Source organism: Arabidopsis thaliana, chromosome 5, assembly GCF_000001735.4.
Source record: "Arabidopsis thaliana chromosome 5, partial sequence".
Classification (NCBI taxonomy): domain Eukaryota; kingdom Viridiplantae; phylum Streptophyta; class Magnoliopsida; order Brassicales; family Brassicaceae; genus Arabidopsis; species Arabidopsis thaliana.
In genome coordinates, this window is record NC_003076.8 from 20,781,613 (window position 1) to 20,796,831 (window position 15,219).

The following is a 15,219-nucleotide window of genomic DNA, read 5'->3' on the forward strand; positions in this document are numbered from 1 at the left end:
TAGGTTTAAAGAATGTATTAACTAAAAAAGAGAGGATTACTTAAATATGAGACTCGTTAAACCCTTTTGGACTTTCAAAGGCGGTTCGGTTCTTCTTCTTCTTCTTCCTCCTCGCTCTGCGCCGCTTAACCTCGAAGAAAAACCTCTCTAGGAGCTAGCTTCGTCGAATCTCTCTGTTTAGACTTAATCGTTTTGTTTCGATTCTAAGAATCTAGCTGATAGCGATAACATAGAAGAAACCCTAACTTCGCGAGCTTTGTTCATCAACGCGTGTGAGAAAAAAATGGGTCGGGACAACGATCAGAAGAAGAATAAGAAGAAGAGAAACAGAAGTAATGAGAATGAGAAGAGTGTTGAGAAAGTAGTTGCTAATGAAGAGAAAGTCCCAACACAGCAGAAGCAGAAGCAACAACAAGGACAACAAGGAAATTGTAATCAAAGCAAGAAGAAGAAGAATCAAGAAGTTTATCCCTTCGGAAATTACAGAAACTACTATGGCTACCGAGTGAGTTTCGTAGTATATTTTCAAATTCCTTCATAGTCTGCTCATCTTTTGGTTTAGTATCTGATTTTGGATTCGTTTGGCAACATAATGTGTTAGATAAGCAATGACACGGATGAGGATCCTCGGCTTAAAGTGTTGAAGAAGGAATGGTTTGAAGGCAAAGACTGTCTTGACATTGGCTGCAACAGCGGCATCATGACTATTCATATTGGTATCTTCTTCTTATCAATATCATAATTTGTTCCTATCTATGTCCATCCATTATAGTAATAGATATGTTGTTGTAGCTATACCTGTCCTTATGAGAATGCTATAGTAAAGTGTGATTGAACTTCCATTGTGTCTGAAATCTCTCTGGCAGCATCCATAATTTTATATAGTCGTTAGCTGATATTGTTTTGCTCTTCTTCAGCAAAAAAGTTCGGTTGCCGGAGCATTCTTGGAGTTGACATTGATACAAGTAAGACTATAATTGGTTGTCATAATATCTTCCAAGTTTTGCTTTGTGTAGGAACTGAATTATACTCTTAACTACATTATCATTCAAGTCTGCACTAAATGAACTATGTTTTCTTTGATTGAAGGTCGCATTGAGGATGCTCACTGGCATCTTAGGAAGTTTGTCAGAATGCAGAATTCTACTAAGCCTAGTGAAAAGAAATCTAGTTCTGAGGGTGCCGATGGAGTACATGGATCGAAGGAGCCATCTGTTTCTCTCTCCAATGGCGAGGCAAAGGCAGATAGTGCAGAAACTAAAGACTTGTCTCAGATTGTGTCGTTTCAGAAAGAGAATTTTGTTCAAACCCGAAATCTTGACGACAATCGTTATGATACAATTCTATGGTAAACCCCTTTCCTTTTGTCACTTGTACTTTTGGTTTCTGCCATTTGGGAGGAATAAAAACAAATGAACAGTCACCATTTCTTTTGGTAATGCTCATACCTAAAAGTGCATATGAAATTTTATCTGTAGTTGAGAAAAGCCTTACAGGAGGTTTCTAGTTATGTTAGCTTATGTAACTAAGCCTTTCTAGAAGGAGGGCCACATTTTTAGTTCCAATCAAAACTTCCTCTGTCTTGGATTTCTTATGCTGACATGTTCTTTTCGATGCAGTTTGAGTGTGACAAAATGGGTTCATTTGAACTGGGGTGATGATGGTTTAATCACCTTATTTTCAAAGATTTGGCGTCTTCTTCAACCGGTAACTATATTATATCTAATCATGTGCCCATTATTTGCTTTTCATATGCGCAACTGACGGTTGGCTTTGCTTTTCAGGGTGGTATCTTTGTAATGGAACCTCAGCCTTGGAAATCTTATGAAAACAATCGTCGTGTCTCAGAGGTGTGTATATATACACAAGTTTATTTCTAATTGCGCAAGTTAGCTAGATATATAGTTTTAGTATTTGTTTGCCTTGTGTGTATGCAGACAACTGCAATGAATTACCGAACGATTGTTTTACGACCAGACCGTTTCCAAGAAATTCTTCTTGATAAGGTACTCTCTACTTCTCTGTTATACTGCCATGCAATAGTCTAAGTGTTGTTCAAAGTTGGATTAAGAGTCAGATTAAATCTAGCTCAAAACTTATTTGTGTAATGAGTTTAGTCTTGGCTTATTTTGTTGTCATTTGATCCTGTCTGTGATCGGATCCTCATGTTCCGTTACTTGTGTTTTGGTTTTGGCACAGATTGGGTTTAGAACAGTGGAAGATCTTACATCAAGCTTGTCCGGTGCAAGCAAAGGGTTTGATAGACAGATTCTTGCGTTCCAGAAATGAACATAACAAACCAGATGCCTCATTGAAGAAGAAGGACAAGTTGTTGAGTTTTTGAATAGCCTTGTGAAAATCAAATTATGACATGGTTGAACACAAGATATAAAAGGCAACTAAAAGTCGCTTCATATCTAATATGTAATCTTTTTGCTACAGCTTAGGCTCACTAATCTAATTCCATTGGTCCTCTTTTTGTACGCGGTTTTATATGATAATGACATAAAACTTTGAATCGATAAATGAAAGAATCTTTGAATACAATGAATCAACTTGATACCCTTCCATGTAAGCACTAATCAGCATAGTTGTAGAACAATGTATACAATACAGTTGCCACAAGTGTTGGTAACAAGAATTACAGTGTCAAATAATTGTAAGCTAAAGGGATGCCCAAGATGGATAAGGACATTCGTATTCCCATCCAGTTCCACAGTATTGAACGCAATGTAACCAGAGAGCCTCGTCATGCTCCTCATATCTGCATAAGTTAGAACTTAGAAACATGAGACACCATTTGGATGAAAACAATAACACGGTTGTGGTTTTAGCATTTTTTTTTTTACCCTTGTGGGATCAACTTTGGGCAGTTCGTACACATTGGATCGATGCTGAAATCTTCGCTTGAATACACGTAGTCATCTGGGGAGACAATCTTTCTCTCACCCGCATCGATTCTTTTTGCAATGTAGGTCTCAAGATTATCTATGTGTTGATTGAGATAAAGAGGGTCATTCGCTATGGGATGCCCTGTATATTGTAGATGCACTCGTATCTACAAACGTCAAAACCAAAATGAGAAACCCCAAAAGGCCAAACTCTCTCTATCCACTATCCTCATGGCTAATAAGATCTAAAGATCGTTGCTTTGTGAGTTTTTACCACTATATATGTATAACAGCTGCTAAAATCCGTATTATGTATAATCAATTGCTTACTTGATGGGTTCGCCCTGTCACTGGTTCACATGAGACGAGGCTATGAGTCCCATTTGTATCGATTCTAGTGAACTTCGTGCATGCAGGCTTCCCCTTCACCTTCTTATCGTCACCACTTGAATTGGCGTCCTGCATAAACCATACACACATTCCAATATTTTTACTTATAAGTGTCTAATGGAAGATTTTATGCTGTATAACTAGAGGCAAAATGTGGCTTTACCTCTGCTGTACTTCTTCCTTCGCTGCCATTATAATTTATGTTGGCGTCGACTATCATCTGACACATCAAAGTCATGCAGCTACATCAAGTGAACTCCAAACAAAAGTGTTCTCCATATTATAACGCCCTCAAGATAACTGGTAGATTTTGAGGTTCAGATATTATGACTGGACTCAAATTAGTTTTCTAATGTGGACTTATATCACTCGTGCTACTGTATGAAGTTGGAAATTAGAGACAGTTACAAAAATCATCTAGTAACATCAAAAGGACTTCAAACCTCATCTTCTGGGAACACGCCAATAACCTTTGCAATATAACGTTTCTTCACCATTCCACCCTCAATCTGAAACAATCAAGATAAGTAGTAAGTATGAAATTTTGATTTACCAGAGCAAATAGCATCTTAGGAATAATGGTATGGCCAAGCAAAATGAGACCAACTTGTTCGAGTACCTGTTGCCTGAAAAAATCAGCTTTTGCCGCAGTTCTTGCTATGATAAGCAATCCAGAAACCAAACGGTCTAATCTGTGAATAGCTGTGAAATGATGCAAGGATAACTCGTATTGTATTATTTTTTAAACAAGGAACATTTTGACAATTTATCCTTGTCTAATACTATTAGCTGGATACGAAATAGAGTTCCTAGGTCATGCTCAGCATCAAGGATGCCAACAATCGTGTTCTTACGGTATTGACCACATGGATGCACCTATACAATACGAAAACGCCCGACATTATTACCAAAGTATCAATCATACACCACAAAGGCATTAAACATATAATGGGAATTGTTTCACAATGCTTCGAATAGTACTAACAGAAAGAGAATCAGATTATTTGGTTTATGCTCTGAACAAAAAGTGTTTCACATTCTCCAGAGACCAAATAGAGTGAAAACAATCCAACAGAAAGAATACTCACAGGAACAGAAGCTGGTTTGCAGACAGTAACAACGTCAGGTTCTTGATGAAGGATCACAACATCATCAATCATCACCGGTGGTTCATGCCTGAAACCTTCTCACACATTTAGAATTTGGATAGACATTGAATGCAAAACTGATTTCAAATAGCAAATGCAACCATCTGAATAAAGTTCAGCTTAAGAACAACCTGTGGAGGAAGTGAGTAATCTTTTGGGATGATTTCACAATGTATGAAACCGGTACAATTTCTCCATCAACTTTGATTCTTCCAGATTTGACTGCACCAACCTACAATGTTCAAACATATCAAAATCCCAAAAACACAGATTTATCATCAAACTAATAATTCCTTGAGATTAGAGGAAGAGCAGTACATAATAATCACGAGGCCGTCCTTTAAATTCATCAGCAAACAAATCCACAATTGTTTTCCCAGTCCATCGTTTGTTCACCTACATCAATTTCAATCTCCATGTGACTCTAGTATGAGCAAAAACAAGGGATAATGAAGAAAGATGGAAGATACTTACATGAGAAATGAACTCGAAGTAGTAAGGTCTCACATGGCGTCTTCCTGCACAAACAAATCAAGCGATTAAACCAGAGCAATTAGTTGAATGAAGAGAGTGTGGAGATTGGAGGATTCGTTTTTACCTCCATGGAAGATGTAGTCCTGTTTCTGTGATAGTTTAGAAGATGACTGTAAAAGTAGATCAGTACTCATGGTGTTTGAGGTAGTGGCGAGGACGGGAGAGACGGCTTTCTCTACGCCGTCGTCGTTGTCGTCTTCTTGCTGCTTTCGTTTCATGTTTTTAGATTAATCTTAGCCGGTGGTCGCTGTCAATCTAAACTTCAAACAAATTCGTATTGGTTTGGGTTTAACCATGTTTTAAGCTACACCAAACCGGAAAATTAATGTAATACGTTTGGTAATCCGGTTTGGTTTTGATCGGTTGATTTGGTATTTGGTTTATTGATTACACGAGGAAATGTTATAGAATTTAAAACGAAATACATTTGGTTCAATTCGATTTGGGTAGTAGACAGTTTGGTTTGGTTTGGGTTTTGGATTTTAGGATTTTGGTAAGTTTGGTTTTTGAATAATCTCGGTTTTTTTTTTTTCAGTTTGTTCAATTAATTTCAGTAATTTTGATTGTTCTCATGACAACTTTCTGATGCTTTAATCAAAATGAGATAATTGTGACTGGCAAGAGTCTGACAATGCGGTTGAGCAAACTAGATTCTAACGGACGAAGAACGAAAAAAAAGGAGATGTGTGTATAATTTGCATAACATACACTAGTTACAATTTGCATAAGTAATTTATCAACATTTAAATATCCGTAGAAGATTACATTTTCTTCACCAAAATTGTTTTTGAAACGGTGAAACCGTATAACCATCTCCATTTACTAGATATTGAAGGAGTGAAAATGTACTTATATAAATTTATACCTGGTTGAAACCGTATACACAACTCCATCTCCTAGGTCACGAAGACACGAAACCGAGTTTTGTATAGTGTGTGTTTACATTGGTTGTGAACTGTGATGCGAGGTACCTTGTCGGCTTGTCGCAACTATATAGCTTTTAAAATATGACAACTGAGTCAGAACATCAAATTTGTTGAAGCAAACGTGCTCGATGCTTCTTTTTACAAATGCATGGGTCGACTTCATGTCAACCATTTTTGCGTTGGATCCTTGAAAGCCAAATAGTGCATACCAAGTATGTTATCGTTTCGAACGACTAGTACCAAATGCCCTGACCAAATGTTATCTACGTATCCGATTAGCTACTATCACAAGCCACAACAATATCACAAATGTGCGTCCCAGAATTTCACACATAGCCAACAATTTGGGTTTCGACGAAACCAGTCGCATTTTGTTTTGATTGGTTCTCCCTCTGCCACCCGCAAACGCTGCGTTTGCGGATGGTAGCGGTTGTTAGCGTTTGACACCAATCATAGAAACCGCTAGATACCGCTTGAAATCGCCAGATTTCAAAAGCTCCTTCCCGCAAGCGTTTGCGGTTGCGGGCGGTAGCAGTTAGGTTAATTTTTTTTTTTAATTAATTAAAATAATTATGTCTTCCACCCAAACCGTATATATCTTATTCTTATCAGAAAACCCTAATCAATATATTGAAACCCTATTTTCTCAATTATGGCATCTACCCAAACTAACGAAAATCAAAATCAAAATCAAGAATCAAACGTAAGTATGATCTATCCTTTCATCCATTCATTAGCTAGTGTAATTCTCAGAGTATTTCATGGCATCGTCATTTTTTTTATTTTATATTTTTTTGAGTTTTTTTATTGAATACATGTTTTGATTTGTTTTCTCGATTAGAAAATTATTTGGTCAGACGAGATGACCCGTTTCTTGTTAAAACTTTATCATATGTATAGAGGCAATCCGGAAAACCCACGAGTTCAACATTATTTACAGTTTATTACACTACTTGATGCAATTTTTGGTGATGTACCAAATGCATAAAGTACTAAGCTTTTTCTTACAAAATTTATTTATTTTTGAATTTAATGTTTTGTTTATGGTTTTAATTATTAAGCATGTTTAATTTTCTAATATTATCAATTTATCATAATAATATATTGTATTTTTTTTCTTTTAAAATTAATATATTATATTTATTTTGGTTATTTTTTATTTAATTACTATCGCACCCGCTGGTTTACCAGTCATAAAACTCCCGTAAACGCACCTATTATCAAACGCTCAACCAGTCGTTCAAAACGCTTGATAACGCTTGAAACCGCAACCGCCTGTTTCCGCAAACTCCCGCAACCGCAACCGCACCCGCACACTTTCTGCTTTATGGTAAAAAATAAATCTTTTGGATTATTTTCCAAAAAAGAAAATAAGAAACAAATCAAAAATCATAAAGAAATGACGTGTCATAGCATATCCCCATCGGCTTCTTCCTCACTGCTCCCAACATTTTTCTCTGATTGCATCATTTCATTTCCTTTAAGCAAACGAGCTTGAGAAGCTTTCCGATTTCAATTCCTTTTAATTGACGATGCCTTCTTCGTTCTCCAAGCCGGATTTAGATCCTTCTTCTTCGCCTCCACCGATTTCTCCTTTATCTCAAGACAGCTCGGAGGCTGAGCGCCGGCTTCGAGAAGCGGAGGAGAGGCTACGCGATGCCATGGCGGAGCTTCAGCGTAGACAACGCTCTGCGGCGCGTGGATCTCACGCGGAATTGTGTGATCACGCTGACGTTTCTTGCGTCGCCAATGCCATTGGGAATTTATGTCAGAGCTTTCTTCTCTCTTATGGTGTTAGAGTTGGGATCGGGATTCTTCTTCGCGCTTTTAAGCTCGCTAGGGGACAGTCTTATTCGTCTCTTCTCGATCTTAAGGTGAGGAATTGATGAATTGGAATTTGTTTTTGTGGCAATTTCTGGAGATTTAGAGTCTTACGAGTCTCTGCTTTAGTGTTCCATTTGATACGGTTGTTTTGAAACTATGGCCAATGTGTTATTGACTTATCATTGTATATGCGATTCACTCACACGTGAACAATGGTTGCAGCAACTTGTTTCAGAGAAAGATTTGATAGTTAGGGAGGAAGCATGTCGTATTGGTCTACTTTTTGGTGGCTTTACTGGCTCGTATCATGCCCTTAGATGCTGTTTGAGGAAGTGGAGAAAGAAAGAGACGCCATTGAATTCGTAAGTTTATTTTATTTATTTGTGTTGCCTAAGATTTCGATTGTTGTATCTCTTTTCTTATAATGCTTCTACTTTTTACTTTGTGCATAGTGCTTGAAAAGTATATTCCTTATTATGACTTTGATTAAGGGTGGAGCAGAGTCTTAGCAGGTTCAGTTGCGGGTTTGTCTATCTTGGCTTTAGATGATTCCAACCAGCGTCGCACACTTGCTCTATACCTCTTGGCTAGATTAGGCCAGGTACATCTAATGGTCATAGTATTGTCTGTCGTACAGAGTAATATCACCACACAGATGTTTTTTTCGGAGTCTGATTTTTTCTCTTATTAATAGGCGGCTTATAATTCCGCTAAGTCAAAGAACAAGTTCCATCTTTGGGGTAGCCATTGGAGACATGGAGATTCGTTACTTTTTTCTCTTGCATGTGCTCAGGTATTTGAGATTCTTCTCTTTTCTTCCTGTTCTAGTTAGTAATGGAGATAGTATAGACGTTGAAAGACATTTTTGTGTACCATACGTATTCTCTCCAATGTGATTTGGTAGTGATTATGGTCAGCAAGCTAATTTTGTTGCAATGAGGTCGGTGCAGGTTATGTATTCCTTTATAATGCGTCCTGAAACCTTGCCAAAATCATATAGAGAATTTATTCAGAAGACTGGTCCAGTTGCAAGGCCTGTCTACCAAGCTGTAAGAGAGTGCTGCAGAGGTGGTCCAATTGATGTAGCCTCCTTGTCAGCCTATATTTCTAGTAAAAACGAAGCAAGCGACGTGAAGGTGGAAGAGTTTGCTTCCATCATTCCCTGTGCAGCTATTCATCCAAACACTAACTCGTGTCTGGCCCAAAATGCTAATGCAATGTCAGCTACATTCAAGAAAACATTTCCATTATATTTCTCCCTGACTTTTGTCCCATATGTTGTTCTACACCTACAAAAAGTAAGACTGTCCCTCAATATTTGCCGTTTCAGTCTTTTAGATTCCTATGGTTTATGCATTAGTCAGACATGATATGTAGTTTCTGATGCCATCCTACACTTTCATTTCAGTTCATGGCTTCTCCTTACCGGACATCTTGGCTTGCAATCAGAGATTCAGTTAGATCGACGTCCTTCTTGTCTGCTTTTGTTGGGATTTTTCAGGTAGCTGGTTTTTACATTTGATTTGTGTCCCCTCATTTCATACAATTCACATAGTTTCCTAAAACCATTCCCAAATGTATGTGCCTTCATCCCATTTGCATTAGGCTTTCATATGTGCCCATAGAAAAGTTGCAACCAAAGACCACAAGCTCGTTTATTGGTTTGCGGGTGGTGCAGCAGCCCTCTCAGTTATGCTGGAGAAGAAACCGAGACGCTCTGAGCTTGCTCTATATGTTCTTCCCCGAGCAGGAGATTCTCTGTGGGAGATACTTGTTAATCGCCACCTTCTTCCCGACATTAAAAATGCTGAGGTACAATACAATTACAAACCACTTTTGTTATTTCCAACTTTCTTCCCCTTTGAGCAATGGAACTGATGTTTTATACAATTAATGGAAACAGGTGGCTTTATTCTGTGGATGCATGGGAGGAATAATGTACTACCTCGAATATGAACCTGATACAATGGCTCCGTTTCTGAGGGGACTCATCCGTCGGTTTCTTGCTAGCCAAATAAGCAATCCTAGCAGCAAATACCCTCATAGTTCGTCCTATTCTTATCTCCAGACCCTAGATGCATTGAAGAAACCGAAAACGCAGGAGAGCCGAGAAGGCGAAACTCCGAAAGCCGAAGAAAAGTATAACTTGGAAGCAATTCCCGGTCTTTAGAAGTATAAGCAGAAGCTGTCTGATACTATATTAGCACCTGACGTTGAAATTGAGCAAACCAAAAAGGACCCTTTACGGAATCATGATTTTGATTGTGTTTCAGGAAGTTAATGTGAAACTTTCCAGAAAGAAAGGGTTCCTCCACACAGAAAACTTAAGAGATTGAAGTGATTCATAGGATTTAGGAGCCTGTTTTTTATTTTCTTTCACGTAATAACAACAACTCCACTGTCTCTTCTTTATTTCAATGAGAAGTAGCAGAATGAAGAAGATTTATGGCAAGCGAGTCAAGCTGTCTTGATTTGTTAACACCAACACAGTGTTGAAACTTGAAACAGATCACTAGATATATTCCTTTTTGTCTTGTTATAATCTTGATCTATTGCTTAAAAACTCACTTCAAGAAAAACACAGTTTTGTTTAGTTTCCTAATGCAAGTTCTCTCAACCGATGGAAAAAAAGTCAATTCGTCTAAGATTTGACTCTCATACCCAAAAACTATTGTATTACTCAAATTGTTGAAATTTCATCTGTATTGGTCGGAGCGGATATGAATTTGCACATACGATGATCTCAGGGTCAGAAAATCAAAAGATAAAGTAATGCAAACAACTGACACTTGTAAGCATTTGTTCCACTTTAAGGAATACTTCATATGCTACAAAGTCAAATGTCAAAGGGAGTTTTGTAATAGAAAATTTCAAACAAGCGTCGTGATGGTACACACCTTCATTGTATATTCAACTCGATCTTCTCTCTCTCTTTCTTCTGCATCATCACCAAAATGGATGCTTTTGAGACTCATTTACCGAAGGAGATCGTCTCTGATCCTCTCTATAACTCCTTCAACCCAAGGAGTGAAGAGTATGTCGTCGCCGGAAAGATTCTCAGGCAGCGGTCAGTCTTTGACTTGGACAAAAACGGGTTTAGCCCTCTTCATGCAGCTGCGGCAGCCGGACAAGTAGAGACTGTGAGGGCAACTTTGGGGGTTGAAAAGAAGCTTTGCCGCTTAAAAGATAGAGATGGAAAGACTCCTCTACATGTGGCAACGATGAGAGGGAAAATCGATGTGATCAGAGAGATTGTAGCGAGCTGTGTTGATTGTTTAGAAGACGAGACCGTACAAGGTCAAACTGCTTTGCATCTTGCTGTTCTGCACCTAGAGATCGAAGCAGTCATAGCCATTGTTGAGTTGATCACAGAGACAAATCGATTTGATGTGTTGAATAAGAAAGATGAACAGGGTAACACTGCTCTTCATCTTGCAACCTGGAGAAAAAATCGCCAGGTACGACGAATTAAGTTGCGGTTAAATAGTTTTCTTCCAGTGGAATCAAACTCTGTTTTTCTTTTGCCTACAGGTGATTGAAGTGTTGGTTCAGGCAATACCAGAAGAATCAAGGTCATTTGAGGTGAATGCTATGAACAAGATGGGTCTATCAGCGATGGATTTGCTGGTTATGTTTCCGAGCGAAGCTGGCGATAGAGAAATCTATGAGAAACTCATCGAAGCTGGAGCTCAGAGAGGGCGAGACATTGGCACTACTAATGTCGAGAGAACCACTTCTACTTCCACATGCCAAGAGAGAACAATGAAGTCCCAAAGCCATAAAGAACTTGTCAAGTACTTCACTTTCAAAAAGCACAGAGACTCACCATCAGAAGCACGTAGCGCATTACTAGTGGTGGCTTCACTAGTCGCCACAGCCACGTTTCAGGCCAGCTTGACCCCACCAGGTGGAACCTGGCAAGATAGCTCAATACCTGCTGTATCCCAGAACACAACGAATGTGAATACTACAAATCAACAAGCTCATACAGCAGGGCAATCTATCATGGGGACCTTCAATGGAGTTGCTTTCACTTTGTTTGTGTTCTTCAACACAATTGGGTTTTCGGTTTCACTGTCTATGCTCAACATTCTCACCCTCGGGTTCCCATTGCGGTTCCAGCTTCAGATCTGTATGATTGCTATGTATTTCTCGCACAACACAACCATGGCCAGCATTGCACCTGATCATGTCAAGCTTTACTGCATTCTCATCACATCCATCCTCGCTGCTACCACCCCGGGTTTGATGAGGTTGCTCGAGAACCCTATTGGTATGCTCGCTCACTTCTTGGACTCCAGGTCACAAAAAATTTGCTCCATGATTTCACTTTCATGTAAACGTTTTGTAACATAATAGTAGCCAGTTCAATATCTACCTTATTTCAAATCACAAGGACTTGTTGTTGCATTGTCCAGAAATCACCAATGTTATTACGAGTGATATTATGATATATGGAGACTTTTTTCTATGAAGAGACATATATTATGGAATACCCAAGAACACAGATCAACTCATCCTTCTATGTCGTTACAAATGCATACCTGATTGGTCTGCAAACACAGAAATTTGAGATTTTCTTATTCATCTGGGAGTTTACATATTTTGTGTGTTTTGTTTCCTATCTTACACTCGATCCCACAAAACTTAGAGGTGAAGATACGATTCTGCACACAACCACCTGCTCTAAGCTTCCTAAGTTCCACGTCAACAGCTCCCTTTAGGGAAGTTCTAATATCACCCAACGCCCAGACCAAGGATATATGCGGCCGCGGATCCTAAAAGAAAAATTGAAGCAGACTCGATGGGATAAGTGTCCATGACGATTTTCATTGGCTAAACAGTAAAATACAATCAAGCTGTAAAGTACTATATAGAAAAGCAAGTGGACCTTGTAGAACTCCGGCAGATTGTGGAGCTTGTAAACTTCATTAACAGCATCAATTTGCTTACTTATCTGAATTAAGGATATGATAATCAGTACAATATCTAACACAAGGTACTGAGTATGCAAAAATCCAACATTCAAGGTTAACTCTTGTTGTACAACATACCTCGGATAGTCCTGAAGTAGTGATTTCCAAAGAAAGGAAAGAGCGAGTATGGTCATCATTCACAAAGACTTCCCACTTATTGAAATCTATCAAGTATCTGTCAAAAACAGAACGGAAAACAATTCACAAACCCCATCGTAATTTGGGTAGTATGGTAGGCAAGAAATGATCTTACCTCTTCTGCAACTGAAGCTTTTGCCGAAGCATAGAAATCACCGAGTTAATCTGATGAACACGTAGTGGAACGTTTCTTCCTAAGCTTATGTGGAACTCTCTCCCCAAGGCACGCTCAAACTTCTGATCATCCTTGCATAGAATGCTGAGTGGCACATCAGCCTCTACCAAATGAAGATGAGGAACAACTGATGCAACCTTCTTTAAAAAACATACAATCTCCTTCTTTGGCAGTGGAGGTATACAAACTAGAATCCCAAAAACAAAATAAACAATGAGTGAAAGAGAAAGACAAGTGATACACTTCATCAGGCCTGCACTTCATCAATACATTCTCAAACACATACGTATCCTCTTATACTAAACAACCACTTCAGAATTCAAAAACCTCGAAACTCTCAGAAATTTTAAGCTACGAAATGAACAAATACCAGGTACGTAAACGTGCAAAGCGTAATTTCCATCGACATGAGGAAAGTTTCTTACACGAACTCCAGGCTCTGTTGAGAAGAAATCCAGTGAACCTTCAAGTTCAGACGAAATAAAAAATAAGTGATGAGTGAAATCTCTAAGAATTTGATTGAGGAACAATCACAGAGACAATTGATGAGCATCTTCACCTGTGGATACAATGGAATCGAGAAGCGCAAGCGGTGGAGGAGGCAAGGAAATCGAATCTTTCTCTCCAGAATTTGCAGTAACGGGACTCGCCGGAGAAAGATCATCGGTATCGGAATCCGATGAAGAGTCGCCGTAGGACGCTCTCAATGCTTCCATTGCCCGTAAATTAATTAAAACAGAAAAACCAAACAGAGAAACTATTTAAACCAGATTTCATTTTCAAGCATAAACCAGATTAAACCAAAATGATTCTAATATAACCAAATTAAAGCGAACCGAATATAAACCGAACCATCCGCGAAGACAAAGCAGCACAATTCGGAAACCATTAACGGGCCGAGAATGGGCCTTCACCGAAGATCAAAGCAAAACCCTAATTACGTTCCCTATAAATTAGACACCAATCGCCGGAGGTTTCATCATTATCAGTATTCAATAGCATCTAGGGTTCTCTTCTTCTGTTATTCAATCGTCGTTTTTATGGGTCTTTTTGGATGATTGATAGTTTTTAAGTTTCTTTATAATTCTCTAATCGAGAGAGGGAGATTGGCAGTGATGACTCGGAAATTTCAAGCTCAACAGACCGGAATTAGGCGTTTCTTCCAATTTATTGGTTGAGTCGTTTCTGTGTCGATAACCCCGCTGATCTGAGCCTTCCTCTCTTTTCATTTGATTCTGATTTGTTTGCGTTTTCGAATTTGAAATTCTCTGGTAATCGATTTATACGTTTTTATCGATTTTGAAATCGGTGTTTGCGCTTTTTTAATGATGATGGGGATTTTGGAGATTACGATGAGGATGTACAGCTCCCTCTTCTGATTAAGCTGAAGAGAATTGCTGGCAGAATCGAACCTAAATCACTAGCCACTACTGAGTTATCCCCTTAATCCCCATAAATAGTTTATAAGAGTTTGTTTTTTGGTTTTCTATTCAGTAAAAACGAATTTAGATGGTAGATAATGATGAAGCAAAATTAATCTAATCCAACACTTGATCTGAGAGATACTATGTGCATCTCCAAGTGAAGTTACAACTGTTAGCTTCTGAATCTAACTTTGTTCAATTGTGATTTGCTTCAGTTTAATGACAAACTACGAGTAAAGTTTAATCGGAAGAATTGACTAATACATTCAAAATAGTTGTCTGATTAAATGTCTATTGAACACGACACAAAATAGTTATCTATTTGTTCGAATATGATTAGGACATCCATATTCGAACAAATAGATAATTTAGTCTGCCAATTCTGAAAACATTGTTTTGACACTGAGAATATCAAATTAATGTATGAAATTATCTATTTTATCTAGTGCCCGTACCTAGTTGAATCCGAAGTAATCGATCCCTGTGTATTGATTTGAAAGCATTTGGTCATAAACATTGGCGTGTTCTTGTTAAAGAGCAGTCGTCAGATATCTTAGAAACTAATGGCAGTTACCAACGATGTTCCAACGAGCACCCAATTTGCCTACAATGACGAAGGCTGGGGACTTAAAATTGATTCGAAAAAACCTGTAAAAAATATATTATACAAAAGTATTGGTCACAAACTTTGTTATCACCGTTAGTGATTCAAAGGTAGTCAGATTGTATGAACTTTTTAGTCTTAATCAAAAATTGGTATAGTTGAAGAAAAAGAAAAATCCAAAGACCGGCA

At 38.3% G+C, this 15,219-nt stretch overlaps 5 protein-coding genes and 3 non-coding genes across 13 annotated transcripts; 6 read left to right on the plus strand and 2 right to left on the minus strand.

Annotated features, from left to right (window-relative positions):
• Positions 1 to 45: 45 nt before the first annotated feature.
• On the plus strand, positions 46 to 2,459 carry AT5G51130 (S-adenosyl-L-methionine-dependent methyltransferases superfamily protein; the record flags this gene model as incomplete). Of its 2 annotated transcripts, NM_124492.3 has the most annotated exons (8): positions 46 to 505; positions 602 to 716; positions 918 to 965; positions 1,090 to 1,348; positions 1,620 to 1,707; positions 1,785 to 1,850; positions 1,938 to 2,006; positions 2,200 to 2,459. In NM_124492.3, the coding sequence occupies exons 1-8, from the start codon at positions 284 to 286 to the stop codon at positions 2,287 to 2,289; spliced, it is 957 nt and encodes a 318-aa protein (NP_568752.1). In that variant the 5' UTR covers positions 46 to 283. The 2 variants fall into 2 exon arrangements, with proteins under 2 accessions (NP_568752.1, NP_001330358.1); NM_001344922.1 differs by lacking the exons at positions 1,938 to 2,006; positions 2,200 to 2,459 and having other exon boundaries at positions 1,785 to 1,880.
• Positions 2,319 to 5,231, minus strand: AT5G51140 (Pseudouridine synthase family protein). Of its 2 annotated transcripts, NM_001203584.1 has the most exons (13): positions 5,028 to 5,204; positions 4,904 to 4,947; positions 4,748 to 4,825; positions 4,561 to 4,661; positions 4,370 to 4,457; positions 4,079 to 4,157; positions 3,901 to 3,983; positions 3,725 to 3,790; positions 3,445 to 3,501; positions 3,222 to 3,350; positions 2,850 to 3,058; positions 2,694 to 2,764; positions 2,470 to 2,564 (listed from the first exon to the last, which is right to left on the minus strand). In NM_001203584.1, the coding sequence occupies exons 1-13, from the start codon at positions 5,179 to 5,181 to the stop codon at positions 2,491 to 2,493; spliced, it is 1,233 nt and encodes a 410-aa protein (NP_001190513.1). In that variant the 5' UTR covers positions 5,182 to 5,204; the 3' UTR covers positions 2,470 to 2,490. The 2 variants fall into 2 exon arrangements, with proteins under 2 accessions (NP_199927.1, NP_001190513.1); NM_124493.4 differs by having other exon boundaries at positions 2,319 to 2,764; positions 5,028 to 5,231.
• A 2,069-nt stretch (positions 5,232 to 7,300) lies between these two features.
• Positions 7,301 to 10,328, plus strand: AT5G51150 (Mitochondrial import inner membrane translocase subunit Tim17/Tim22/Tim23 family protein). The gene is made up of 8 exons (NM_124494.2): positions 7,301 to 7,763; positions 7,936 to 8,075; positions 8,215 to 8,314; positions 8,408 to 8,506; positions 8,664 to 9,011; positions 9,122 to 9,214; positions 9,319 to 9,525; positions 9,617 to 10,328. Exons 1-8 carry the CDS (start codon positions 7,422 to 7,424, stop codon positions 9,881 to 9,883), a joined length of 1,596 nt encoding a protein of 531 aa, NP_199928.1. The 5' UTR covers positions 7,301 to 7,421; the 3' UTR covers positions 9,884 to 10,328.
• Positions 10,329 to 10,460: 132 nt separating this feature from the next.
• AT5G51160 (Ankyrin repeat family protein) lies at positions 10,461 to 12,229 on the plus strand. Its single transcript, NM_124495.4, has 2 exons — positions 10,461 to 11,171; positions 11,245 to 12,229. Exons 1-2 carry the CDS (start codon positions 10,668 to 10,670, stop codon positions 12,067 to 12,069), a joined length of 1,329 nt encoding a protein of 442 aa, NP_199929.1. The 5' UTR covers positions 10,461 to 10,667; the 3' UTR covers positions 12,070 to 12,229.
• On the minus strand, positions 12,182 to 13,787 carry AT5G51170 (U6 snRNA phosphodiesterase-like protein; the record flags this gene model as incomplete). Of its 4 annotated transcripts, none has more annotated exons than NM_124496.3 (6): positions 13,562 to 13,787; positions 13,373 to 13,465; positions 12,943 to 13,189; positions 12,768 to 12,864; positions 12,605 to 12,670; positions 12,182 to 12,491 (listed from the first exon to the last, which is right to left on the minus strand). In NM_124496.3, the coding sequence occupies exons 1-6, from the start codon at positions 13,716 to 13,718 to the stop codon at positions 12,294 to 12,296; spliced, it is 858 nt and encodes a 285-aa protein (NP_568753.1). In that variant the 5' UTR covers positions 13,719 to 13,787. The 4 variants fall into 4 exon arrangements, with proteins under 4 accessions (NP_568753.1, NP_001078743.1, NP_001331242.1 ...); NM_001085274.1 differs by having other exon boundaries at positions 12,605 to 12,665; positions 12,764 to 12,864; NM_001344924.1 differs by having other exon boundaries at positions 12,294 to 12,491; positions 12,943 to 13,105.
• A 323-nt stretch (positions 13,788 to 14,110) lies between these two features.
• AT5G07725 lies at positions 14,111 to 14,216 on the plus strand. Its single transcript, NR_143024.1, has one exon. It is a non-coding gene; the product is annotated as an other RNA (small nucleolar RNA).
• A 107-nt stretch (positions 14,217 to 14,323) lies between these two features.
• On the plus strand, positions 14,324 to 14,439 carry SNOR30. The gene has a single exon (NR_143341.1). It is a non-coding gene; the product is annotated as an SNOR30; snoRNA (small nucleolar RNA).
• Positions 14,440 to 14,515: 76 nt separating this feature from the next.
• On the plus strand, positions 14,516 to 14,615 carry AT5G07735. The gene has a single exon (NR_143025.1). It is a non-coding gene; the product is annotated as an other RNA (small nucleolar RNA).
• The last annotated feature ends 604 nt before the right edge of the window (positions 14,616 to 15,219 follow it).